Source organism: Mastacembelus armatus, chromosome 23 (assembly GCF_900324485.2).
Source record: "Mastacembelus armatus chromosome 23, fMasArm1.2, whole genome shotgun sequence".
Classification (NCBI taxonomy): domain Eukaryota; kingdom Metazoa; phylum Chordata; class Actinopteri; order Synbranchiformes; family Mastacembelidae; genus Mastacembelus; species Mastacembelus armatus.
The window spans coordinates 4067126-4093852 of NC_046655.1; the positions used below are offsets into that span (position 1 = coordinate 4067126).

A 26727-nucleotide genomic window follows, 5' to 3' on the forward strand; every position below is an offset into this window, starting at 1 on the left:
ATAGCCTGTATCAATATGCATATTGATTATTATAGCTCAGGGTGTGGCTTCATATTTGAGGTGAAGAAATGGCCAAAATGAGAGTGACAGTCAGATGGTGGGTTTGAGAGTGTTTTCCAGCTCGGGACACCTGAAGTCTCTATAAATTGGCTACATGAAGAGGAGGCTACAGGAGAATGCGCAGCCCCCAGCAAAGCCTGTAACACGACGCTCCAGGAGCTGCCATCATCACATGGCAGATGGAAATTTCCACTCAGTTTTCTTGCTTGTTAAATGGGAAGGGTCTCCAACTCTTGTTTCCACTCGTGCGCCTCCTCCTCCTGTTGGCTGCAGTTGTCCGCCTCGCAGAAACCTTAGGTAAGACCCCACCGGGTAACACTTCTATTCTTTTATTTTTTTATTGTTTCTTCCACAACATGTGACTCGCTGGTTAATTTCCACCTTCGTCGTCGATGGCCAGGAGCGGGCAGTTTAATTCTGATCATTTTTGTCTTTGCCTGGAAGAAGAGGCTGCAGATCTCACAGCCCGGGTGGAAAATGCTAGAAAACAGAGACAACGTGTTTGCAGCCTTGTTCTGTTTAGCTCCCGTTGTGTAGATACATTAATGCGTTTACGCTGAGGAGTAGGTGTGTGTGTAGTGCGCTTCCTCATGGGTGTTGTCTGAAATCAGACACTGTAAAATTCATCATAAGCGCCAAAACGTGCAATATTTTTTTCCCCCAATTCGTCTCCTCTGGTGTACAGAGATAATTCACTCACACTAAAACCTGTTTCCACTGAAAACACCAGCTGACCGTGGACTGGAGCTGCATATATATATATATATATATATATATATATATATATATATATATATATATATATATATATATATATATATATGGACAGAGGTGTTGTTGTTTGCAGGCTTATTGTGCTGCCTTTTTCTGCTTTTACTGAAAGCAAACACAAAGGCCACACTTGATTGTTTCTCCTCTGTTACCATGCTTTGTGCTCGCTCCCAGCGCGCACGCTGCACGCACGACATAAAAATAGTTAGAGCTATTATTTTGAAGGGCTAGATAGTGGGGGGGAAAAATAAAACTCAAAAGTAAAAGCATGGGTGTTGGGCTTATGTAACAGCACAGGGTTGCCTGCAGGACTAATTCATAATTTATGAATGCAATCAGAAAAGTCGAACAGTTTTCTTGCTCTTGCTGGTGGAAAATTTGGTTCTTAATGGTTGAATCTTGACTTGATTTGACTTCCAAAGCTAGACAGTAAATGTCACAGGCTCAGTTTCTCCTCAGCAAACTCTCCTTTCTGAAAACTGTCATCACAGAAACAAGTGTCTCTTTATTCTGTCTCATGTTGTTAACCTCTTCCTAGCTCATTTACTTGTTGGATGTAGATGTTCCTCTACTCTCCTCTAAATGTATCTATTCTCTGGTGCTTTCCAACATGCGCTCATTTGTCGTCAGTTTCTTTGACGTAAGAGTCAATCTTCAGGTTTAGGTGAGCATTGAAAGCCAAACACACAAACCCCGGAAACGTACAGCAGCTGTTGACTGAAAACAAAGAACAGAGTCAGACAGGAGAATATCTTGGCCTGAGCATATTAAGTGCTGAGCTCAGTTTCTATCATTACCCTCCTGAAAGCTAAAAATACTCAGTCACCACAAAATGGCTATACATGTCCACTTTCAAACCCAACCTCAATACACCTTACTGACATAACATTACTCGTGCACTAGTGATGTCTTCCTTTAATGAGACTCCACCTACGTCTTTGTGAGATGGCATCTTAAGTCTCCGCTGTTGTGGATGTGTTTGACGATGATGTTGAAGGTCAGGGTGCTGTAGTAAAGAATGAGTTCTTTGACATGAAGTGCTAGAATGGGAGCGGTTGCAAATTTGGGTTAGTGGAGAAAGCTTATAGTATGATTGTGTTGCTTAGAAGTGAGATAGAGGAAATACAGTGTGGTGGAAGTTAAATCAGAAACCGTAAGAGTGCATTTCAAGTAGAAAAGGCAAAGGGATTAAAAAGTCACTCCAGCTATTTGCACTTCTATAAAGTGTGAGGTAGTTAAAAAATAAATGGTCATAATTGAGGCAGCAGAAGTTGACATACACACCTCTAGTATGGGTCCTACATTTCCCATAATGCAACTCTTCTGCATCTTCCATTAGATTCTGTCAGACTTCTCCTAAACTTCTAAATCAGCCTTTGTGGTAAAACTTGTCGCCTCTAAATCTGTGGTGTGATTATTTTGATTACATCACTATGACATCATCAGGGGTGTCTCACATTTGGAAAGCCACAGAAGAGATTGTACAGCTGTCTCCACAGTGCTGACTAGCACTCTTTGTGACAAGCTAGACACCCTCAGTAACTTGGCTGCAGGTGAAGGGGAAATACCAGCCCAGGTTTGAACACCTGTCAGTCGGGCAGAGCTTGGCCATGGGCCCTCGCTCCGCATTGGCTGGTAGAAGATCTGAATGACACATGTAGGTCAGATCCCGCTGTGGGGCTGGAGGTTAAAGCCTGCTGGATCTCAAATGTAAGTGGGAATGCATTTGAGCATAGGAGTTGCGAGCCAAATGCCGAGTCAGATTCAAAGACATGGAATATCACTGACAGAGAGTGAGGCAAAGCCACGAAGAGGGTGAGGCACTTGGTACTTTTCCAAAACGCTGTCAGCACTTTCAATAGAAAATCTTAGTGAGTGCAAAAAATTATTCAGTGTGAAATGTGCATTGTGCACACTGGTAACGCAACAACTGCAAAGATGTATGATTGCTTTGTATCTTTTGTTCACGCTGGTGACGCCACTGTAAACATGAGTTTTGTTCTAAACGCACAGGAGATTGACTTGTCCATTAAGCTTGTGTATTTCTTCTTGTTGAGCCGTATCCTCAGAAGGCACCAGTGTGCTAAAGTCAGATTATTAAACTATTGTAAGACCATAAAGCACTGAAGTCAGTAACATGCTCCTAAAGTCTTGCTTTGTCTGGTATGATCAGCAGCTTATGGTGTTTAAAGGTAGCTGACTTTAACGAAATAATGCTGATACATTTACATTAGAGTCAGTTCAGCATTTACTGTTATTATGTCACTTGTAGCCAATAATGACTTACAGTCTGAAGCTGTCATTTGTACACCAAGCATGTCAAACCAAACCGGTGCCCACAGTGAGCCTCTGAATAATCAAAGTACAGCAGGGTCATTGTCAATGATGCAACAGAAAATTAGTTTTATAGGAAAGGTCCTGCCGATGCATACAGAAGAGAATGAAAAGTCTTTGTATGACCTTTTCTGCATAATTAAATTGACCTAAATTATGAATCCATGTTTACATAATCTTAGAATAAATCCTTCAGCTTCTGCTGCCCCTGCTAGAGATTGAGGCACCTGAGTTTAGTGAGTTTAGTTTTGTGTTTTATCCTTTTTTTACTTCACCAGTCACCTTGAAAATGCACAGTGTTCTGTACAGAGTGCTCATCACCGTCTGTTTCAAGTGTTCAGTGTGGTGCAAATCAGGGAATGACAACATTGGCAGATTATTTTGTAAATGTAGACTCTGTGCTCTCAAATTATACTTAAGGGCGGTTTTGTAACGGGAAAATGTGGTGGAAGAGTACAGGCTGAACATCCTTTGCCTTTTTTGCTTCTGTTTAGTCAAATAGAAAATGAATGTATCAAACCTGTGCAGGAAAAAAGCTAGAGTCCAGACTTTGTCATTGTTGCCCTGATAACATAGGGGTCAAAACCTTGAGCTTGATGAGAATTGCATATTGTTGTGAAGCATGATGCCACCGTCATCATTAGCCCACTTGAACTGACAGATCAATACTAACTGATAAGATGAACAGAGGAAGGTTCCACGAGACGGGTTATCAAATAAGGTTAGGGCACACCAGACTTGCGTTCAAAAGGGCATTATTGTGTTTACCGAAGGCCACATGGCCTTTAATGTCACATGACGACGTCAGGAGTCAGCTTTCGTCAATATGTATTTTGTCTTTGACTGTACAGAGAGGGTTGAAGATCTTCCTTAGTTATTTCCATTTGTCTTGTGAATGATCAGGGAATTTCAATTAGGAATGCAAATTCAGAGCAGTCCGAAAGCTGATAATCTGCCTGCCTTCTTCTTCTGTACTGTGCAGGCAGTTCTGTCATTTTTTGGGTTTATAGTTTTCTATTTCATTAAAGTAGCCTGCAGTGCTGTCAGTAGATGTATGGTGCTTGATATAGGGATACAGTGCAACAGTCAATAAATGCTTAGACAGTGTTATATAATTAACATGCTACTAATATGAAAAGGGTCTTAATTTTATCTGATATTTTTTCATTTTCAGTTTTCATTCTGGGATGTAAGGATTCGTCAATTTAAGTGTAGAATGAACAAAATATATTCCTCTTGCTAGTGCACAGAGCTGATAGATAATCCACTATAACAGAAATATCAGAAATTCTTAAAGAGGTGAGAACACTTGAGATAGCTCATTCAATTTTTTTTTTTTTTTTTTTTTAAGTTAGTCCGATGGACATCTAGCCAATAGTTCACCAGCAGCAGACTGTGGTATTTGCAGCCAGCCACGTGGGGTTGAGAGCTGTGGGTTCAAATTAGTGGCTTCTAAATAAATCTAATTATGATTGCTGACATAAATGTTGGGACTGTCAGCTACACAGCGAACACACAGGCTGATATGGTCATGGACACAAACGGACTATGGGCGAGCGATCGGTCTGTTCACACAGAGGTACATGTGTATGGTTTGCTGTGTCACGTTACAGATGTTTTGGTGAGAAAAAGAAAAGTAATAACCCCTTAATTTATGCCAGAAACGTCCTTCATGGATGTTTATGAGCAAATGTCAACACACTGTTATTCTCCTGCTCCAGAAAGGACCAAAGCCACAAATTCAGCTCAGGAAACCTTAAACGTTACTTAACCAAAAAGGGAACATTTTTACAGTGTTCCTTTGTTTCAGAAATGTTCAATGCCAGGATTTTTATGAGGACTGTTGGTCCCAAGTTAAAATAAACGCACACAGAAGTATGTTCTGTGGTGAACCATTTGCTTAAAAGATCAGCAGCTAGACACTGAATTAGTTTGAAATAAGCAAATAGTGTTACCTCATCTCATATTTGAGCAATTGCTTTACCAAACCCAGGGTCAAAACAAAACCTAAAGAGTTGGCACATGGGAACACACTGGAAAACAGAGCTATGCGTCAAGTGAACTTCATAAAACACTAGGTGGACACTGGTTTTAGTTTTAGTTTGCATATTACTAAAAGGGTGGACAGAGAGAGGTGGAAAGCCTTTACTGGAAAGAGTCAAAAGAAAACCGAAAGATGTGGAAACCTGAACTTGACCTTTGTTAGAGACAAACTGAACCAATATTCATATTGACCTGAAGGGTTAGATATAAAGGGTCAAAGCAAAATTATATTATTTCTAACCCAGACTTTGGATTAATATTCTCGAGGAGAAATGAATTACAAAAAATTTAGGTTGTTTGAGTTTAAAGGAATAGCAGTCAGATTCTTAAAGACTGTTCAAAAAGGAGGTCCACATATCCGATTTTTAGCTCTCAGCATGTCCCAAATGTTCAAGATCAGGCAGCATCTTTATTTCTGTACATCCCACTTTTCTCTATTAACATAAAAAAAACTGTAGTTTACATGTCATACCCTCATCCCTGATGTTACAAATCACTACATGCCTTCAGATGAGGCAGCAGAAGTTGACATACACACCTCTAGTATGGGTCCTGCATTTCCCCTAATGCAACTCTTCTGCATCTTCCTTTAGAATTCTTCTAACCTTCACTGTACTTATTACTGAAATAAGGTTCTGGCTTTGGTTTAAGTGTGATATTATTGACCATAAACACTGACATCTGCAACTTCTGTAGCTGACTGTCCTGTTTGGGATGCATGTTGTGGGATTGGCTCCGGGACACCTCTTTAGTCACAGGTGATTGGCCAAGTATCTGTGTGTGTGTCGTGTGTGAACCCCCCACACGCACTGATGCCGTTTAAGGAATGTCCCTGCAGCTACAGAGTGTAACAGTTTGAGGAGTTCACGGTTTGGAGGAATTATTTGTTCTGTGTAGTTCTTTTCTGTCACAATGAACTACGCAGATATATTCAATGAAAAGTTAAAAAGATGGGCACTTAGTCATTTGGAAAACCAGCAACTCTTAAACATTTATTTTAAACATGTTCTACCAGTACTTACATTAGCCTCGTCATTTGCAAACTGTGCTTAGTGTTTGTGCTGTAGATACAGTCCAGCCCCAACTGTATCTACAGTTTTGTTCAAGATCTGTGGGAATTTCCAAGTGGAACGACGATTTGGGAATGAGAACACCAATACTGCCAAACTGCAGCAAATAACCATTTGGAAACATTTTGACATCAGTAGGAACATGCTCTTAATGTCTACACCCAAATCCATGACCATGCTGTCAGGTGGCTTCAGTTAATAATGTAAAGAGCAAATGTCTGTGATTAAAAAGCCAATTTAACTTCTAAATCAGTACAATGAAAACACTATTCATGTAAAAAAGGATCTACTTTATGAACATTACTATCTATTGCTGCTACAGCCTTTGTCTAGTAGAACCTGTAGCTTATGTACACACACACACGTTATTCTAATTTAATACAAGTTATATAATAAAACCTCAAAGTTTCTAAGCTCCATGAATCTGAAAACGCCGGCAGTGTAGAATCGTCCTCACATGCTGCTTGTGCGTATGTTTCTTCATTTGAACAGCATTACAAAATGGACAGAGATAAAACCCAATCCCTGATGCAAACATGACCTTGGGCATAGCGCCATCCCGATGGCACTGCCCTCTGATTGGCTGGCCGGTGACACAGCCTACCATGGAACCACTGACAGTTACCCACCGTGCATCTGGGCACGGTGGTACAACTTGCACCAGTATAAGCCTAGATGGTCATGGTCATGTGGCATGTCATGTGATCACATCTTGAAGTGACCATGAGTATTTAACAGCATTGGTGCAGTCTACACTGTTGCATCAGATAATGGCAAAGATTCTGGCTATGTTACAGTTTAGATACTTTAATTCTGTCTAGTGCATTCTATAGTTAGTGATTAAACTGCTTATAATATGTATATATATATATATATGTGTGTGTGTGTGTGTGTGTGTGTTACGGTCTTTTATCTTACTTTCTTGTGAGTGCACAAACCTGCTCAGTCCTGTTGAGGCGGATGTATATCTTCATGTAAGCACTGGGGCCCCTCCTTTAGGCCCCCTTTTAGAGGAGTGATCTGAGTGAACTCTCTCCTCATTGGTGGACAGAGGCCCTCCCTCCTGCCTTTTAAAAGCCTGCATTCTCACCTGAGTTACAAAAGAGTTGCTGCTCCTTATCCAGTCATTTGTCTGTCATTAATCTTACATCCTAAAATAACTTCCTCCTGAAAGGGAAAACTACGGAATTTCGTAAAGCGGCTTTTCAGTGAGTATGATTGCCCTATTTGAAAACTCTGGCTCATGAAAATAACGTTGCCAATTTTGAGATGCAGACTTACAAACACAGTAATGTTGCAGGATTTGTTGTCAAAGGGTATCTTTTGCAAATTGTGGGATTTTGGAGGAAAAGATTTTTCTTGATTTCAGTGTTCCAGCTGCAGCAGGGTGTGTGGGTCTTACTGTTAGAAATCCAGATCAGAGTTTCTATAAAGTACTGCAGGGATTTTTGGTTGGCTGATGCAAGAGTTTGTTTGGGTGGTGGTGGTGAGGGGTTAATTTGCATGTTTTCAGCATGGAGGCCCGAGGTTTTAAACTGATCTACAAGCAAATTCCAAAATGTTCCTTTATTTTGAAACTGCATGCAGAAGTTTGAAGAGTCAGAGCAAGTCACTTTCTTTTTCAGTGTTTCTCATTTTTCTTTTTCAGTGCACATAATTTCTGTTTAACAATGAATGCTTGATCCTTTCACATATAAGATATTGTGTATTTGAAATTATGAAATGATGATTTTTGAAGTGAATCATCTTTCATTGAAAAAAGGTTTACTGTGAGACAAATGAAAAAATCTTGAATATTTTAGCTGTCTGCCACTGTGCGAACAGCTGTAAACAATGGGGTCTACATACAGTGTTATTGTATTCTGTCTTGTCTGTGCATGTTTTTTTTTGTTTTTTTTTTTCCAAGATGTTTGGTTAGCATTTAAGTCTGTTTATCTGCATTGTCTGTTTGTCTGCATTTAAGCAAGACAACCTGTCTTGGGGGCACAGACATAGGCGCTTTCAGAGCAAGCAGTTTTAGGGACTGAGGAACAGACCCAAGAACTACAGACCAAGGGCATTTTTTCTGTTCGCATTCTCACTGCCAGTAGGAACGTTGAAGTAAAGTTCCTACAGTGTGGACACAGAAAATGGAACTTCCTCTAAAAAAGAACCATGAAAAAGTTCCTCTGTGTCTGAACGAGGCTTATGGGTATCACCAGCCTGCTGTTTGGGTTCATGTAGGTGCAGCATTGCAAGGTGCAGAAGAGCTGGCTGAGGTGGAATATAATTAAGAGGATGTAGTGATTAATCACTCTTAGTCACATCACTGGTCTCATTCTGTGGAAATCACAGTGACACAGCTAAACAAATGGAAATGTGCATCTCCAGACAACGATATTGCTGTCTGGAGTTTAATTCCATCATTCCTGCACCAAAATACCAGACCCATAAATATTTTGCTGTGCATCCACCAAAATAATGCCTTTTTGTGTTTTTCGTATGTAGTTTTATCCAACCAGAACTAGGTCTGGTCGCTAAACATGCTTCTGTAATGTTATGGTTCCAACAGTACTGGCACTAAACACATGAACATGAAGTTAACACACCGGGACAGGTGGATCCTCTTGGTCCCACTCACCACACAGTGGAGAGAAAACCAGAGTACTGACGTGTGGGACATGGTTGTTCAGGAAAATGTAACTGATTAATCACTGGGTTTTAAGGTGACCTACTTCTGGAGAGAGAACAGAGAGAGCAGAGAGAACAACTAGTCAGTGACAGAAATATGATTTCAAACAAGTCTGTTCCTGTGGCTCAAACTGTATCAGCCAGGTGGGGTCATGGTGGAGAGTCTGACAATGTTTCCATCTATGTCCTTTATGCAAAATAGAAAGTTCTCTGGATGCACAGTGGCCTGTTGATAGTAAAGCATTATTGATATGCTGTGATAACCTTTAACCAACCACTTCCATTAATTAGAGGTTGTTGCATAACAAGCAACTAGTTGATTTAGAAAGCAGTAATCTCACTCAGATACTGTAATTACATGCTCTTTTTATGTCTATGTCAATCTATTTTATACTTTTATACATTTCTGGGAAAATCTCCTTTTTACTCAACTGTATTTATTTAACTTCATTACTTTGAAGAACAAGGTTTCACATGCAAACTACCCAGTTGTACATAAAGTCATCCTGCTTTAACCAGCGTCCTCTTTTCATGTCCAACAATAATAATAAAATAATTGGATAGTTTAACGTTCGAAATTAAGCATATTCATTAAGGCTATAGCCAGCAAGAGGTTATCTTTGCATAGTATAAAGGCTGAAAAAGAAGGGGAAGCTGCTTAGACTCCTTGCATAACCTAAAGATGAGTGCTTCAGATAAAGAAGACCGTTTTGTTTGTTTGTTTTTAATGGTCGCAGTGGTTTCTGCAGTGGCCGAGGCTGTGGAAACCAGGTCATACGGAGTAAAAGCAGGTTGCTGATCCGGTCATGAACCTGTTGCGTCCTTGATCTTGTTTCTGAGTTTGTTGACTTACCCTCAGTCAGTAACCTCCACATATACATTGGTTCCTAACATCTTCTGAAACACAGCAGAGACCCACACAGTATGTTGTAATCAACAAAGCTATTATTACAAACAATCCTTAGCAAAATTATTGGTGGTAAGAGCACAAATGAAGCTCTTATGAAATCAGGCTAGCTAACAGGACTGCAGCCCTGGTTATAGTTGCATCACATTCCAGCTTTCCTGTTCAAGGTAACATAAACAGTCTCTCAGTTCCAGGAAATGACATGGACTAGTTTGTTCTCCATCATGGGGACAAGGCTGATAAACTCACCATGATGAGCTGAATCTGTATTCTTGTGCTCAACAAGCGTGTTAGTGAACTAGTCCTCTTCACAAATACTCTGCTCTAATATTTCCTCTTTTCTTTCTGTTAGTTGTCTCAAAGGGAACAAGGCCTACCGAACGCTGAGGAACAAAGGCATCGCCACGTTGTGAAATTCTTGAGAACCAAATTTCTTTGTTGCCTCTTGTCCTGCTGTGCACCACCATGCCCGGAGTCGTGGATCGTATGGAGCTGAAGAAAGTCCCCACGGAGGCTGATGACGACAGCACCAATAGCCTGGAGGACCACTACCCAGATCCCATTGACTCTGAGAAAGGCACCATCAGCAGGTTTGCAACCATGAAAGTCAAGGTTTTCATTGCACCTAATGGTGCTCAGACTGTTAGGATATTTACATTGTGTATCACAAATTACCCATAAGTTGATGTATATCAAAAATAAATTGCTTACTGTGTGTGCATATGCTAACTTTAGTTTTTTTTCTTGGTCCTTGCAGCCAATTTCTGGATGATAATGAGGATGGAGAAAGCCAGAAGTTCTTGGCAAATGGGATGATGAAGAAGAAAAAATATGAGGATTACCATGAAGAATATGTAAGAGGATTGACAGGTCTCATCGCTGATGTAGTCAGTGTTTGTCAGAGTTATGTTTGAATGTAAAACCAAAAGCAGTGCCTTAATTAATTGATGCAATTAAATCTTTTCCCATTACATATTCAAATTTACATACAGAAAAGCTGTATGAAGTTAGTGATAACATTTCTTTATAACATCAAGTTATGGAGGTTAGTGGTTGATATTTATAATCTGTACTTTCAGGTAGCAAAGCTCATGTTTTTCAGCCTCGTTCATTTGTTTTCCGATCTCTCTTCTGATTTTCTGTTCTCTCTGAGCAGCACCCCGGACACGCTTCCTTCGGCATGTCTGTCTTCAACCTGAGCAATGCCATCATGGGTAGTGGCATCCTGGGCCTGTCCTTCGCCATGGCAAACACTGGCATTGTTCTCTTTACGTAAGTACAGCAGCGACAGGCCAAATATTAGCGGCAGCACGTATGTTAGTGTGTACGTAATGACAGGCAAGCAGCAACGACATAAATTCTTTTTCTCCATAGAGTTTTAAGAGACTGTTTATTATCTAAATATCTCATTTCATGTTTTCTTGTCATTTTAATGTTCTGTAATAAAAGGGAATAAAAACCCTGATATACTCATCAGGCATAAGTTGTCTTAACACCAGTTTCAGTTACATTAATACATGTTTAATACGTGACAGTTAAATTACAGAGCAATTTTAGCTGTCAGCAATGTGGGCTTTATTACAAAGAAACAAGTACCAGGCATTATACAAAAACTTCCTGTGGATAGATAACAGTCCTTACTGGGTGGAGCAGTAGATGCGATTTGACCATATAAACTATGCACCAATGACTGAAAACTACTTCAGTTACTTAGTGAGCTAAGATGGTCTGTTCCCTCTAAAGCTGAAGTATATGGAGCTATAATATTTTGCACGTTGCACTAATATGGGAAATGTAGTTTTGTAGCTCAGATTTATAAAACTTTAACAATCTACCTGTCAACTTGAATGTGGTAAGCATTTTTGTGTACATCAAGATGGCAAGATGTTTAGCAGGCATGAACATATTCAGCACTAAACCCAAAGTGCGTCTGAGGCAGATGGCAGGGATGTCATTAGTTTTGCTGGTATTTGGTCATAAATTAAAATATTGGATAGACTGAAATTTTCCTAATTTGCCCTGAGGGACACAAAATGCACCAATATATACAGTGCTGCAGTCACTTTACCTGGTATTTATTTATTTATTTATCCATTGATGTCCATATACTGTACATACCCATAGGCACATATCTACACAGTTATAGTTTTTGTAGCTTCATAGTTTTATTCCACTTAGTATTTTTTTATATTTTTCATTTATTTATCTCACATCTACTCCTGGCCCTCTGCTGTGTACTATACTTACTGTTGCAGCAACACTATTTCCCCATTGTGGGACAAATAAAGGTTTTCTTATCTTATCTTATATATTAACAGGCTGACAGAGTTAGACAGAGTGAGCTCTTCTAAAAATAAAAATGATCTAAATATACAGACAGACAGTCTCATGCATATGCATGTTCAGCGTTCATGGGTGATTGCCATCGTCCAGCCGCCCCCACTGTCACCCTACACCGCTCAATTCCAGTGAATACCCATGACCCCGCTGCGTGGTCGCCTTGTGAGCTGGCAGTGCTACAGGGAACAGTAGAACATAGGAAGAGCCACTTCTCTGAAACCCATTCTCAGTGAGGTCATTAAATCTTGCTGTAGCTACTGTAGAACAGTATATATATATTTTTTTATCTTCTACCTGTGAAGGCAAACATGCATTTCTCCTAAAACCTCACCAGCACAAAAACCTTCCCCATGTTCAAAATGAGCTTAATGAAACAACTTTTTTTTTTTTACATTTCTCTACTGTGATGTGTCACTGTCTATCACTTGGCATTGATGCTGTTCTTCTCTTTGCAGAATCCTCCTCATGGCTATGGCCATTCTCTCCCTGTATTCTGTACATCTTCTCCTTGTGACGGCAAAAGAAGGGGGTTGGTATTTCACTTGACTCCAAACTAAAGTGTTCTCCAAACAATTGATGACCATTAGTCTAAAGCAGCTGATGATCTGAGTAGCTGAGCAAGCAGTATTTTTCAAATACCTCTCCAATATTCACTGTATTTGTGAATATTTCTACATATATTTCCACAGGGCACAAAGAGCTAACAGGTAGCGTCAGCACATACTATAGTTTCATTTATAAGGCTGGACATTATACTTTCTTTCAACTAAAAACACAGAAGCAGGAGCAGATAAGCATGTTTGAGGAAGTGGGAGTACAAATGTCTGTCTATAGTTACTAGTGTCCCTTTTTTTTTTTGTTGTGTCTGTGATGCCTGTGATGATGAGTGTTTTAGCATTGCTAATTCTTCATCAACATGACTGTTATGACAGGATCCCTTATCTATGAAAAGCTGGGAGAGAGAGCATTTGGTTGGCCTGGGAAAATGGCAGCTTTTGGAGCGATAATCATGCAGAATATTGGAGGTAGGCACTGACTTCATGTGATTCCGTGTCAATCCTAACTTGACTTGACATAAGCAATGGCTTATTCTAATTGAACAATTTTCTATATGTGCCTGTTATGAAGCTAAGTCTTGAAACTTTTAAATGCTCTCTTTTTTTTGTCCTTCTTGCAGCCATGTCCAGCTACCTCTTTATTGTGAAGTATGAGCTGCCGGAGGTGATCCGAGCTTTCTTGGGCTTAGAAGAAAACTCTGGGTGTGTGTGTGTGTGTGTGTGTGTGTGTGTGTGTGTGTGTGTGTTTGCTTCTGAAGATAAAGTACACATCTGTGTTTGTGTATGCGTTCTCTTCTGATCTTAACCTTTGTCCTGTGTGTGTGTGCAGTGAATGGTACATGGATGGAAACTACCTGGTGGTATTCGTGTCGATTGGGATCATTCTGCCTTTGTCTCTCCTTAAAAATCTAGGTAAGGACTGTGACTCAGTAGCAACAAAGCTGCTATAATCAGCCCTGCTAAACCAGATGTAATATAATTTTAGGGGAGCCCTTAGTCAGCTCTGACAATATGGAGTTACAGTAATGTAACACTGCTATTAAGCCAGTAGTCAGCTGAGCCATTCAGATGTAATCTTGAATGCAAGGATCAAGTCTCCCTCTGCTGGACCAGCTCTCAGCACTGCAGAACCGGCTCACTGACTAGTTTAGACATGAAGAAGCAGTGTATGCAGAACCTGTTACATCTGATCTTAATTTTATTTATGGTTCTTTGGGAATTCACATGCACTAGATTTATATTCATGGGTGTTACATTTCGCTACTGGTCTATCACTGAAGTTCAGCTCTGCTCACACCTGATTTTTCTATTCCTGGATATGGGTCACAACCCAGAATGGGATGTTCTAAAATAAACAGCTGAGTGGCAGTGCAGGGCGACAGCGCCAAACTATAGCATAGCATCAAGTGAATATGTGCTACTGTTGTCATTGCAGGAGTGTGTGTTCTTTGGTTTTAATCACTGGTGTTCTCTCATCCTCCTCAGGATACCTGGGATACACCAGTGGATTTTCCCTTTCTTGCATGGTTTTCTTCCTGGGTGCGGTAAGTTCAGCCTCATAATAGCTGGACTGTAACCAGACACACATGCTCATATGAAGTATTAAAGCTGCTGCCAATATTTTTTCATGTGTGTGTTTTCATCTTGATGCAATGCAACTAAATAGAGATTCTTAATTTGATAATTAACTCATCAATGAGCATGTTTCTTCCTGTCCTCCCACTCCCTGGGAGTTCAAGACCTCCAATATGGCCACCACAGGGTGAATGACACTATCTACCCTGTTCAGGAACCTGTGAGTGCAGTTCACCACTTGGGGGAACATAACGTGACTTAATGCTGTTTGTTCTCCAGGTGATCTACAAGAAAAGTCAGCTGCCCTGCCCTCTTCCATTCTTTTACCACAACTCCAACCTCAGCATGAATGCCTCAGATATGCAGGGTCTATACGCACTACCAAACCACTTGGACCAAATGGATTTCTCCCAAGATGATGCTTCCCTGGCAGCCTTGGGCAGCCATGATGCTCATCACTCCATAGGCGTCCACGTCACACCTCACCCTGACGAAGAGGAGATGTGTACACCCAAATACTTTGTCTTCAACACGCAGGTTGGTATGGAATGCAGGTTAGCTTGTAATGCTGGTTATGACCTTTGAAGTGCAGAACTAGTGGGTTTTGTTAAGGTTTGTTGTTTACTCACAACCTTAGCTGTTGGCCCACTTGCTTAGCTTGCCACTTAAACAACTGTAAGAATGAAATAATGTTCAATATTAAAGACAGTCCCATTGTTAAGAGAACATATACAAAATGGTTATCTACGTGAGCGGTCTTTGTACAGAAGTGTAAGATCTTCATATCAAGAATGAATGGAATTCCAATTATTCGTTTAGACATGTTTGGTAAAGGTGAGGGTTTTAGGGTGTGTGTTGGCTTTTGTGTGTTTAGGAATTTATGATGATTATGAAACAGAACAGAGATATGACACAGTGTCCAGGAGGGGAAACAGTTGTTTCTTTCCTTTTGGGCCTAAGTTACCATCAATTTGCTTCTTTTGTGCTATTTTGGACTTTTGTCTAACAGCCACAGTTGTGACTGAAGTAGGTGACTGACCCCCTCTTGGTACAAAGGCACCAGAAGCAATGGAAAAGAAGAACTAAGCTTGACTAATCTAACACTCATTTGTCGACTCGCTCTTAAATTATACTTGGCGACATCAGCTGACAGCTAGTATACAAGATGTTCTATGCCTGTGTGATGAATTTAGCAGTGTGCGTTCCTAATCCAGACGCTTATAATCACAGAATGTTTAGGTGACTGCATACCACGATGTCCGAGCAGGTTTTACATCTGTCAGATGTGTCAATACTCTTAATTACCTCAGTTTCCTCAGTGCTCTCTCTTCTCCTCGGAACGTACTGTCCACTGTAAACAAGAAACAAGGCGTCGCCTTTTTACGTACTAGAAGAATATTAACATCATATGCGTTTGATTAATAGCACCGCGTTTGATTAATAGTACTAATTAATAGTGATTTCCTGGCTAAACTTGAATTTACACATCTTAAATGTTTGTGTAATTTTAATCTTATATTCACAGACTGCGTACACTGTCCCCATTCTGGCCTTTGCCTTTGTCTGCCATCCTGAAGTCCTGCCGATCTACAGCGAGCTGAAAGAGTAAGTTTGCTCCACCTCTCTGCATCAAACAGTGAAGCACAATAATCAACTCTGATCAATGCAGACATTGTACAAATGCAGCTTGAGCCAACATGTTTACTGGTATCAGCCATACTCTGACCTCTCTAAATGTGTGTGTGTGTGTGTGTGTTGTTTCTTCAGCCGCAGCAGGAAGAAGATGCAGAATGTTTCCAACCTGTCCATATTGGCTATGCTCATCATGTACATGCTGTCGGCCCTGTTCGGATATCTCACCTTTTACGGTAAGAGAGAAGATACAAACAGTAACAGACACTTTAAATGTGATGTGTCCCCAACTGAGAGGTGTTATAAATCAAAAGAGTCTGAACTCCACTGGTTTTATATTGTACAGAGCATCATATTATATAATTGGGCTGTATCATAAGGTTGAAATGGGTTCAGATTTGTCCCAGCGTAAGTCAAGGCAGCACCAGCCCAGATGCCAGAGAACATTTATATCAAAATTTGTATGTAGCACAATAGTGTCAGTTTCAGCACTGTGTCTTCTTTGTTTGTGACCCAACACAGATAACGTGGAAGCAGAGTTGCTTCACACCTTCACCAAGGTTTATAAATTTGACACGTTGTTGCTGCTGGTGCGTTTGGCTGTTCTGACTGCTGTCACTCTGACCGTCCCCATCGTGCTGTTCCCTGTAAGTACACCATGCACACTGCCTGTCACTGTAGCGTGTCAAACTGCCTTTTCTTAAGGAGAAAAATGCATCAGTGGTAGAAGAAAATGTTGTTTAAGCACCGGCATAATTTGATTTACGTCACAGCCCACAAACACGTTTCTCAGACACTCACAAACATACACCACCCTTGTAATTTGAGCATCTTGCGTTCCACACTACGCCATCCTGCTACTTGTAAAACCATTTCCATTTATTCTGTCAAATGTTACAGCCAATTTGTCGTCCTGCTTACAGAGCCTGTTTTGTGTTTTGTGCAGAGTCAGTCTGTTTTTTGTTTTTTTTTTTCTCTCTTTGCAGTTTGGTGAAAAAGAACACACTGTTCGCCTTGGCACTCTGCTTGTGTCGTCATCTCAAATCCCAAAGCACACAGGCTGAGGTCATAAACTGCCACACCTTTTAGTTACCCACCCAACCATGCCCAAACACACTTAGGCCTCAGCAGTGAACACCTCCCTTACTTCTCGTGCTTGTTTTCCCATTTTCCCCTGAGATAGGGTCAAAGGTGCAAAGGTGAGCCTGCATTAGATCAAAACTTATCATCTCACATTCATTGACTCATACACTTCTCACTTCCCTCTCCATGTATGGTCACGGGCTAATTTTAACTTGGATGATATCTGATGCGAGTAGAACAAAAATGGATGCAGGCCAAAGGAAGTTTCATGCCATGTTTTAGCTTTCATACACACTCACACACACACACACATTCACATGTACACTTAAACATTCACTGACACCCGGTTTCATGTAAAGCCAAGCAGCTGCTTATTCTTATTTCTTAAAGGGTTGTAGTGACAACGAGCTGCCATGAGAGGGCAGCAGCTTAGTTGCCATTATGCTGACAGAGGATGAAGAAGCATTGACTAAATGACACAGCACATACCAGTACACACCCACACACATTATACAAGGTTACAGAATATAAACTTGTAACCTAATCTGTACTATTGTGTATTCACTGTCTCTCATGAATAGACACATTGATGGAGCACCAACTGCATATTTTAGCCATTTCGATTGTGCCTTCACATTAGTGTGTCTGTTTTCAGTGTGTATCCCTCTGATTAACACACACACGCTTCTAAGCAGACACTGCAGTTTGTTGTTTTTTTTTTTTTTGGGGGGGGTTGCATGTGAAAGAGGATCCCTCTGCAGTGGAAGTTTACAGGCTCAGAGTGGACAGTGGAAAAACCCTGAATGTGCACTCCCCTCATAGACAGGGAGGAGGAGCCACTTACACTGAAAAGGGGACCTAAAACCATAGCAAGGGCCTCAAAGTCCTTTAAATGTGGTAATGATAATGTTTCGATATGTGCACCTGGATCTATGTCTGAGACAGTGAGAAACAATTTAATAATTGGCTGATATGGTGGCCATGGGAGAAAACCTACCTAGGATTTTGTAGAAAGATGTGCAACATGTGAAAAAGTCAGATTCAATTCAGTTTTATTTGTATTGCACCAAATCACAATAAAAATCATCTCAAGGCACTTTACAAAAAAACAAAAAACCCATCAAATCCCTTATGAGCAGCACTTGGTGACAGTGGAGAGCAAAAACTCCCTTTAACAGAAGAAACCTCCAGCAGAACCAGGCTCAGTTTGGGCGGCCATCTGCCTCGACCGATTCCACTGTCCCTTTAAAGAGTCTGTTCTAAACTATTAGTTTTGGCAAATAAGCCACACCTAATAGAAATCTAGTAGAACTAGTTAATACTTTAATTATGGCTTAATTATATTACAGTGAGGACTGTAGCACTGACAGGTGTTTGTCCACTGGAGGAATGAGGACAAGCCTGTCAGAGTGAGTGAGATACAAGCAGGAACTCCAAGCAAATCGTTCCACACTAACGTCTCACATTCACAGTGTGGATATATTCAGCATTTTTCAGCATTGCAATGCAATTATTTAGCGTTTCTTCACACATCAGCCCATAGCGATCTCAGGACTGAATTAAACAATACAGTTTTTTTTTTTCTTCACCACTGTAATGTATTGTGCAAATCTTGGAAGAAGCATGAACATAGGACAGCTGAGTCACCAAAAAAAAAAAGATACAAGCCTGACATGTGACGTAGCAGTCCAGAGTGAGACAGTAACACAACCCGGGTTAGGAGGCCCACTGTAAACCCAGCAGAAACCTGTGAGCTCTTTTTGTTAAGCAAAAGCTTTAGTGATGTAGGTAAAACTGGTTTTAGCTTGTGTATACCTGCATGTACACCTATGAAAATGTGTGAATCATAACCTGCTTTGCCGAAGTCACTTTCAGGAGATAAGCATTAGTTGCTGAGAGGCAGCCGTGTAAATGAAGTAGCTGACTTCATGTCGTTTAGGAACTGGAAAAAGCTCCTCTCGTGAATTAGTGGTGAGAAACCTGCATTGTGGGAGAATGTTTAATTAACTGACCATCACTGTTCTCGCAGTAAATTAAACAGTTAATTGCTGTAACATTGTCGAAGGATTGATGAACTCGGATGCACGTGAGGCATTAGATCGTCTGCCAGGTTTCCATTTGACATTTGAGAATCTCGCCTTGAATCCTCCTGACCTTCATCTCGCAGGAAAAAGCTGCTGACCTTCAGCTAGAGATTTACATTCGCTTTGTCTACTGCTGTCCTTGGCTCCAGTGATGTGTGCCTGTGTGCGTAGTCACGTGAAAGATAGATGCTAACTACAAGGGCTTTGGCAGGGTCCAGTATATAATGAACGGGCTTTATGTTAAAGTCATACATTCCCAGGTTCTCAGGCTCTGGCTGCAGGGAGAGGAGAGGAAACAGGCTGCATGTAGTAACATTTCAGTCTTAATCCAGACCTTTGCTGGTGCAGTTAATCAGCCGTTTTTGCTTTCTTCATGAATATATGACTGTTGTGGAATCATAAATATTATTTTAACATTATTTCTGCTAAACACATTCTGTCTGCCCCTTGGCTCAAACCTGTCAAGTTAGCTTGAACCACTGACAATGGGTAGTTTTATTGATTTTTAGACAGCTCCAAAATACAGCAACTCTAATAAAAGGCTGATGAGTCTGTTTGTTTAATAAGTCAGTCCTTCAAAATGATTGTTAAAGTAATGAATGTGGGTCTTGGGTTTCTAGTAACTTTAAGTCTGAAGTTTTAAATGATAGTCAGACACAAATAAAGTTAAGTTTAATATGTCCACGTGCACTGCAGCTCCTTTTCCAGCAGATCAAACAGGCCATTTGAGTTGTCCTCTGGTTTTTGTGTCACATACAAGCAATAGAGAAATTTTTCAGTAAAGCTTTAGAATAACTCTGTACAGCGACATAACAATTTCAACCTTTCAGGTACAGAGAGAAGTTCAGAAAAGTGCTTCAGTCAGTGTCAGCTCTAGAGAGCTCATGTTTGGGCTCTTATGTTTGGGCTCTCAGGTTCTGCTTTTGTTTTGATGGCAGTAAAGCCCCAGTGTGGATGATTAGTTTCAAGAACGGTTCACTGCTCATGTAGTCAAACATTCTGATGTGGGCTTCCTGTTCATGCTGTCACCCTGCTGCATACAGTTTCAGTTCACACTCATCTGTGCAAATCCAAATCTGTAGCTGTACGATAGCAAGTAGCTTCATGTAGAAATGATTAGCTAAAGGGTGAACAGCCCTGACACTGTGTCTGCTGAGTTTTGAATATACATACACTTTAATTTGTGCAGAAATCCTAACATTAACAGGGCAAACATGTGTTTTGCAGTAAAAGATGCATCTGCACATACTTTGTATTATACTTTCTTTGTATTTCTAACTCGGAGAAATTTTCTAGATCTACTGAACAAGATTTTAGCCGCTTGTTTGCTGCAAACTGGCTAAACCCAGATCCGACTGCCCAACTTCTAGATAGTTCACATAGCTTGTATGTGTATATATGTTTGTGTGTGTACGAGTAAGGAATAAAAAGTGTGTAAATATCACACAGTGAACTCCAAAGGCTCTGCGCCAGGTAACAGCTGGACGCTGAGTAGTTTGGAGCCTTGGAGAGAAATGCCACATCCAGGCTCTAGATTTCCAAGCCAGCTAAATTATGCAACAGGTTACACCAGGGGGTAGTGAGGGAGGGACACACTTTCAATCAATTTCAGGAGATGCATTTAAATCACTGTCATTATTTCCCATATGATATGGGTGTTGACCAAAGTGATGGCATTACTTTTTTGGCAGTGGACCTTAAAGTGCAGGCATGATCCCAGGGGCTCCTGACAGTCATGACAGAGTTCACTTCGTTCAATGTGACAGTGCAGAAAATCCACTTTATGTGATGTTTTTTTTTTTTTTTTTTCTTCACTGTCATGCTAACTGGATATAAATCTTGTGCTCAAGTCAGACTTGAAAAGCTACAAAGAAGGCATGAGATGTTCTGCCAGCAGTGGCTCCTAAAAAGAAAGAGATCACATGTGCCTTGTTCTTTTCAGGTAAACTAAATAAAGACGTTATATATTCTGAGAAGTTCTCTACATCATTCTCCACACACTGTTTAAAGTGTCTGCCACCGCATTAATTAAATGCATTACAATGGCTGGAGGCACTCAGTTGCCTTAATGTAGGACCTGTATGTAATGGAGGAAGAAAGACAGGCTGGGTAAAAACCAAAACCTGCACTGCAAATGATAATAGTAGCTTCATATTAAGATACACTTCCTGTTGCTGCGAGCAAGCCTGCCCTCCTCTCACTGCCAGCTGACACAATCCCATGGCTCCCTTGCCCCGCAGGAGATAATCCCTTGCCTTTTTGAATTAATGCTGTAAGCATCAGTCTTTATAACCTTTCCCCCCATGCCCTGCGAGCTTAAGGTACTTCAGGTCCCACCTGATACTCACAACCTTTCACCCACTAAAGGCTTGAATAGGCTGCCTGTGGCTCAGCAGCACTGGGCATTTTAGCTAGGATCACCTAGTTCTTTCTGCTTCCCTGTCTCACACATACAGTCTGACAAAAACACACAAGCCTTGTTAAAGTAGCCTTGACAAACTCTAGTCAGTGGCGATGGACTGAATCTTCAGAACTTTTGAAGGCTCAGGTTACCTAGAAAGCGACAGTCGTTGCAGTTTAACCTGATTGCCAGTCTATATTAAATTTTATACAGCATTGTTCTGGTGTTGCTAAACTGATCAGTTCTTTGTGTTTCACCCAGATCCGCTCTTCCATCAACACGCTTCTGTTTAGCAAGCATGAGTTCAGCTGGACTCGCCATCTGCTCATAGCTGCTGCTATTCTGGTCTTCAACAACCTGCTGGTCATCTTCGTCCCCACCATCAGAGACATCTTCGGCTTCATCGGTAGGTCTGGGCACTGGAAACTTAGACAAACAGGAAGTGGATAACCCTAATGCCTGCACTTTTGTGACTCACATTCTTGATGACGCGCAAACACTAAAGGTGCTAATATGCAGCAAAGTCCCCTTAGTAGGTTAAACCAAGATCCAATTTAACAAGTATAGAGTAGCAATAGGAAGTCAGTGTCTAAAAGCTGGTGTTTGATTGGCTGAATCAGTCTTTGTCTTGGGTTTTGTTGCAGGTTCCTCAGCAGCTACCATGCTCATCTTCATCCTGCCTGCTGCCTTTTACCTCCGCCTGGTAAAATCACTGCCGTTTCGATCCCCACAGAAGATTGGGGTAAGTTTTGAGAAGCACAATCACACACGTTACTAACAACTTTCTCACTGTATCATTTTTCTCACTCTGTCCCCTGAAGTGCGGATAACATTTTCAAAATGTGATTCGTCAAAAGATTTCAACAGACCCCTGTTGTGCATCACCACACATCCAACCATGCTGAATTCCTCTTCTGTCTATTGTCCTGCCTCCCTCTCCTCAGGCAGCTGTCTTCCTAGTGGTGGGAATTATCTTTATGATTGGCAGCTTGTCCCTCATCGTGCTCGACTGGGTCCACAACCCCCCTGGCTCCAGTGGCGGTCACTAAGTCTGTCCTCAGATTCCCATTAGGAGTGTGGCAAAGACCCCAACCCAACCATGTCTCTTCTACCACTGCCCAGGCAGGTCCAACATCTGGGATAAGGGGATAAGGGGTTAACGGTTCCATTTCCTTTCTAAAAATTACAAACATTAATTATAAAACCTCAGCAGCACATGGACACCTGCTGCATTGAGTTAAGACATTTTCAGTTGTCTCCTCAGAGAATATTTCTGAGGGGAAACTTCTTAGCACAGTTTCTTTTTCTTTTTTTTCTTTTTTTTTTTTTTTGTCTTTTTTTTTCGCTAAAGTTCTGGATGTGCCACAACAGAAGGGGAACAGACACCAAAACAAACTGAATCGTCATCATCATCTTCAGTTATGAAGAGAGAGAACAAACACGTGCTGTGCAGCCTTCACCTGAAGCACATCTGTGCATTTGCAGGGCTGGAAAGACAATGCGAGTCCCTCAATCCCCTGTGCACTTGAAGGAGACATTTGGAGGTGGAGCGTGTCATCCAGCATGAAACAAGGAGCACTTTCAGCATTACCTTTCAGCATTTCGTCTACAGACCTAAGACACGCACACGGGAACACGCCTACAAGTGTATTTTCAATCATCTACCCATGAAATATTAATGAAGCGGCTCATCTCAGAGCAACGGTCAATCAGTAACTTACTTCAGTCTTGTTGAATTAATTCAGTCTTTTCAGGAGGTTTTGGTTGATCTTATACATGTTAACAATCAGTGGCTTTGCCAAAGTTTGCATACACACACAGTTTTGGTAAAGCGGCTTGAGCTTCGCAGCTCCACGCTCTAAATGATCTTCCTTGCCGTTTTCATCCTGGTTGCGTACGTGAAGCGAGGTCGTGCTTTCAGTATTACGGTCACAGAGAGATCTGAACCAGGCAAGGTATGAATGTACATAATTAAGTCTATCTGCTGAAATAATTACACATACTATCTTACTTGACCTCAAACAGCTCTTTTCCATTCAGGTAGTACAAAACTGAAAAATAATTTCTATACCCACGATATATACACCTGCTACAATAATTTATTAGGCACTTGATAGGGCTGGACAGCTACGGATATGAAATCATATGTTGGTGTTGTTGTTTTTAATATAAAATACATACATGTTAGAGTCTTCAACCAGTAGATCCAAACAGGAAATGGTTACTTTAATCTGTATGGAAATTCAGGATACCAAGGGTTTAGTAAAATAGTTTGAACTTGTGCCATATTATCCTAATCACTGCCACATGAAAAACCCTCTCTCCAAAATGTCATTGAAATGTAATATTACAAATTTTTGAAGTGTGATTGTGTGCTGTCCAGTTTAAAAGAATTTTATTTAGGTATTTTAGGTGTTTTGGCCAATGTGCCTATTCCTTTTCTGCCAAGAACACTAATGCCACGTTTATGTCCATATGCTAAATATGAAGCTGATGTTACACACAAGCACAGGAAAACAGCTAGCCAACAAAACCACAACATAAAACACACAAATATGGAAGAGTTACAAGATGCTGCTCTGTTGATATCAACCTCACTGAGCTAGACATTGTTTTCCCAAGTGTTCAGGCTTTATACTAAGGCAAGTTAAAGGTCACCTGATACTAGTTTCATATTTACAATTTGGACATGAGAATAGTTTAGTCTTCTCCTCAAGACCCGGCAACTTATGGAATAAGATTTTTTTTTTTTTTTGTTTGTTTTTTTCTTTCCCCCCCAGCAGGTCAAAGTATTCCCATAGTGTTGCTTTTAAGAAGCTGGATGACAAACAGTAGTGCAGACGTCATAGAGAGATAACAGATGAGCCAGTAACATCGTTGCATAGAGTCAATGTGACCCCTCTTTTTACAGTGCAAGGCTGTTAATCAAGTTCAGTTCTCACTCATTCACTAACATGTCTGTACTTTAGGGGGTCAAGGTTAAAGTTCAAAAATACCGTTTTCTAGAACAGTAACCAAACACAGCATCGGCTTGTCTTGTTGACATGATCAAGGTTCAGTGATTTAATTTAACTCTTTAAACGGTTGTTCTACGTTGTTCAAAATTATCATACATATTTTTTTTAAAAAATGCATTATAAAATTTTTATTGCATACATTTTAAAATTTTTTTTTTTTTTTTTTTTTTATTTGCTTTTTTGGATTGTTCCCATTTTAATTGGCTTCTAATACAAGTGCCTTTCATAGCATAAATGACAACAACATCAAAACCCCATTTCACCTCTTTTCAGAACCCGTTCTGCGTCATGAACACATCCAGCCAAAGTGGACAACATTTATAGATCCTTTGTGGATCTATGTACAATAGATATTTCAAATGAAATGGTGTATATTGTGCATGGTCTTTTTGGACAATTGTATATGCTCTGTAAATAATCTTTATTTTATGGTACACTGACACTCATTGTCTGTGAGTAGGTTGTTGGGGGATTCTGCTTTACAAGTCTTCGGCAATCCAGTGTTTTAGTATATATATATATATATATATATAAATATATTATGATGTGTACTAGACATTTTTTGCTGTTTGATAGTAGTGTTTTCTTTATTTGAAGCTTGTATATTTGTAGAAAATTTGCCTTTTAGCTATTAAATTTTTTATGTTGATTAGTTTTTAATGTTGATTTGTCATATCAGGATGTATTAATCAACGTCCTACTTCAAAAAAACTGTTTCCCCAGAAGTCTCAGAAACAAGGCAACAAGTTTCTGTAGCTTACTGGCTCCTGCTGACCAACACTGGGATGGACTTAAAGTCAAGCCGGAATTATGCTTTTCCAAAGATACACGTAAATGAGTATACACAGAGAAGGGTCGCTTGCAAAGGAGCTGAAGTGTGACACTCATATAAGTAGAAAAGAAAACACATATCCAACATCTTGAACACATCCGGCACGTGTGTGATTTACCTGCAGACATAATTCCGGCTTAGACAATATTGATGTTGAATATGTTTTTTTTTTTTTAAAAAACAGTTCTGCTACGCTTTGAAGCAAGACGAGATCATCTAAAGTATTCTGTGACAACACTACAGGACGGTTCTTACGTGACAGAACCATCTGAATTTGTTAAAGAGCTCCTGAGTAGTTATGACTTGGTATAGCACATTTGCTAATGTGCCAGAGACTAACAAAAATGCACAAGAACCTTCTGTTTGCCAGTTGTTAAGCTCTACCCAGACAGTCATAGATACTGTTGCTTACAATGTATATTGCTGCTGTCACAGAAAGGCCTTTTCAAACCCAGTTTTGCTGAGGTTGTGTTTCTGTGACGTTACTTGAATTGAAGCTTTCCAGGGTTAAGCGAGCTTCATGACTGAAAGGGTCCGCACAGCATGTTCAGTACCCACCATGAATGTTTAATATTGGACTGTTCTCAGTAAGAAAAACCGGGTCACTGTTTTAAAACGAATCTAACGAATGTTTGGCTGCAACTTCATTAGCCTCCTGGCTTTTTCTGCTCACTGGCAGTACATGTAAGAGCTTAATCTCTTCTTAAACTGCAAGTTTTAAACACCACACCTCTGCCCTTTTAATATCTCAGGTATTCAGTCTGGATGAAATTTTCTTTTCACTTTGAGATACATTGAAATATCTTCACCTCTTTGCATCATTGAGCCAAGCCGTACAGTGCTGTTGTACTCTGTGCTGGACTAGAAGTCGTCTTGTGGATATGTATATGCAGACAAGTCCCCAGCTAATGTTGTCAGTGTTTACAGAGGGGTTGTACAGAACCATCTGCCTTACTTTTCTATGGTCGCCGAGAAGCGGTGCCTCAAAGTTTTTGCTGTTCAGTGTCCCTGCTTCATGTGTATCTGTTATTTTCATTGAGATTTGTAATTTCACCCCAAGGGGATGTTTTGTTTTTTTTTCTATCAGTTATGCCATTTGATTATGATGAACAATAAAAATATTTGAATTTTTTCATCTGCTTTTATTTTGAAGGTTGCACTCGGAAGACACTGGTGATGAAAATTACTGAAATGAAGCAGAAATGCATGGATGGCATTGGCATACTCTTATGCAAGTCTAAAATTTTGCAAACACCGTACAAAAAAAACTTGATCACCACCAGATCTTATGTAACATGTTCTGTGCACACTGACCTCTTGGTATTTCCAAAGTTACGTTTCTGGCATAGCG

The 26727-nt window shown here is 40.4% G+C and overlaps 1 protein-coding gene across 3 annotated transcripts; it reads left to right on the plus strand.

Annotated features, from left to right (window-relative positions):
- The first annotated feature begins 202 nt into the window (after window positions 1–202).
- slc38a4 (solute carrier family 38 member 4) lies at window positions 203–26509 on the plus strand. 3 transcript variants are annotated; one of them, XM_026326746.2, is made up of 16 exons: window positions 203–357; window positions 10208–10445; window positions 10613–10709; window positions 11012–11127; window positions 12651–12724; window positions 13128–13220; window positions 13373–13454; window positions 13582–13664; window positions 14238–14296; window positions 14607–14864; window positions 15853–15932; window positions 16095–16195; window positions 16482–16606; window positions 21789–21933; window positions 22172–22269; window positions 22472–26509. In XM_026326746.2, the coding sequence occupies exons 2-16, from the start codon at window positions 10321–10323 to the stop codon at window positions 22574–22576; spliced, it is 1641 nt and encodes a 546-aa protein (XP_026182531.1). In that variant the 5' UTR covers window positions 203–357; window positions 10208–10320; the 3' UTR covers window positions 22577–26509. The 3 variants fall into 3 exon arrangements, with proteins under 3 accessions (XP_026182531.1, XP_026182533.1, XP_026182532.1); XM_026326748.2 differs by lacking the exons at window positions 22172–22269; window positions 22472–26509 and adding exons at window positions 16946–17024; window positions 17143–17158 and having other exon boundaries at window positions 21789–21924; XM_026326747.1 differs by lacking the exon at window positions 203–357 and adding an exon at window positions 7390–7486.
- Window positions 26510–26727: the final 218 nt, after the last annotated feature.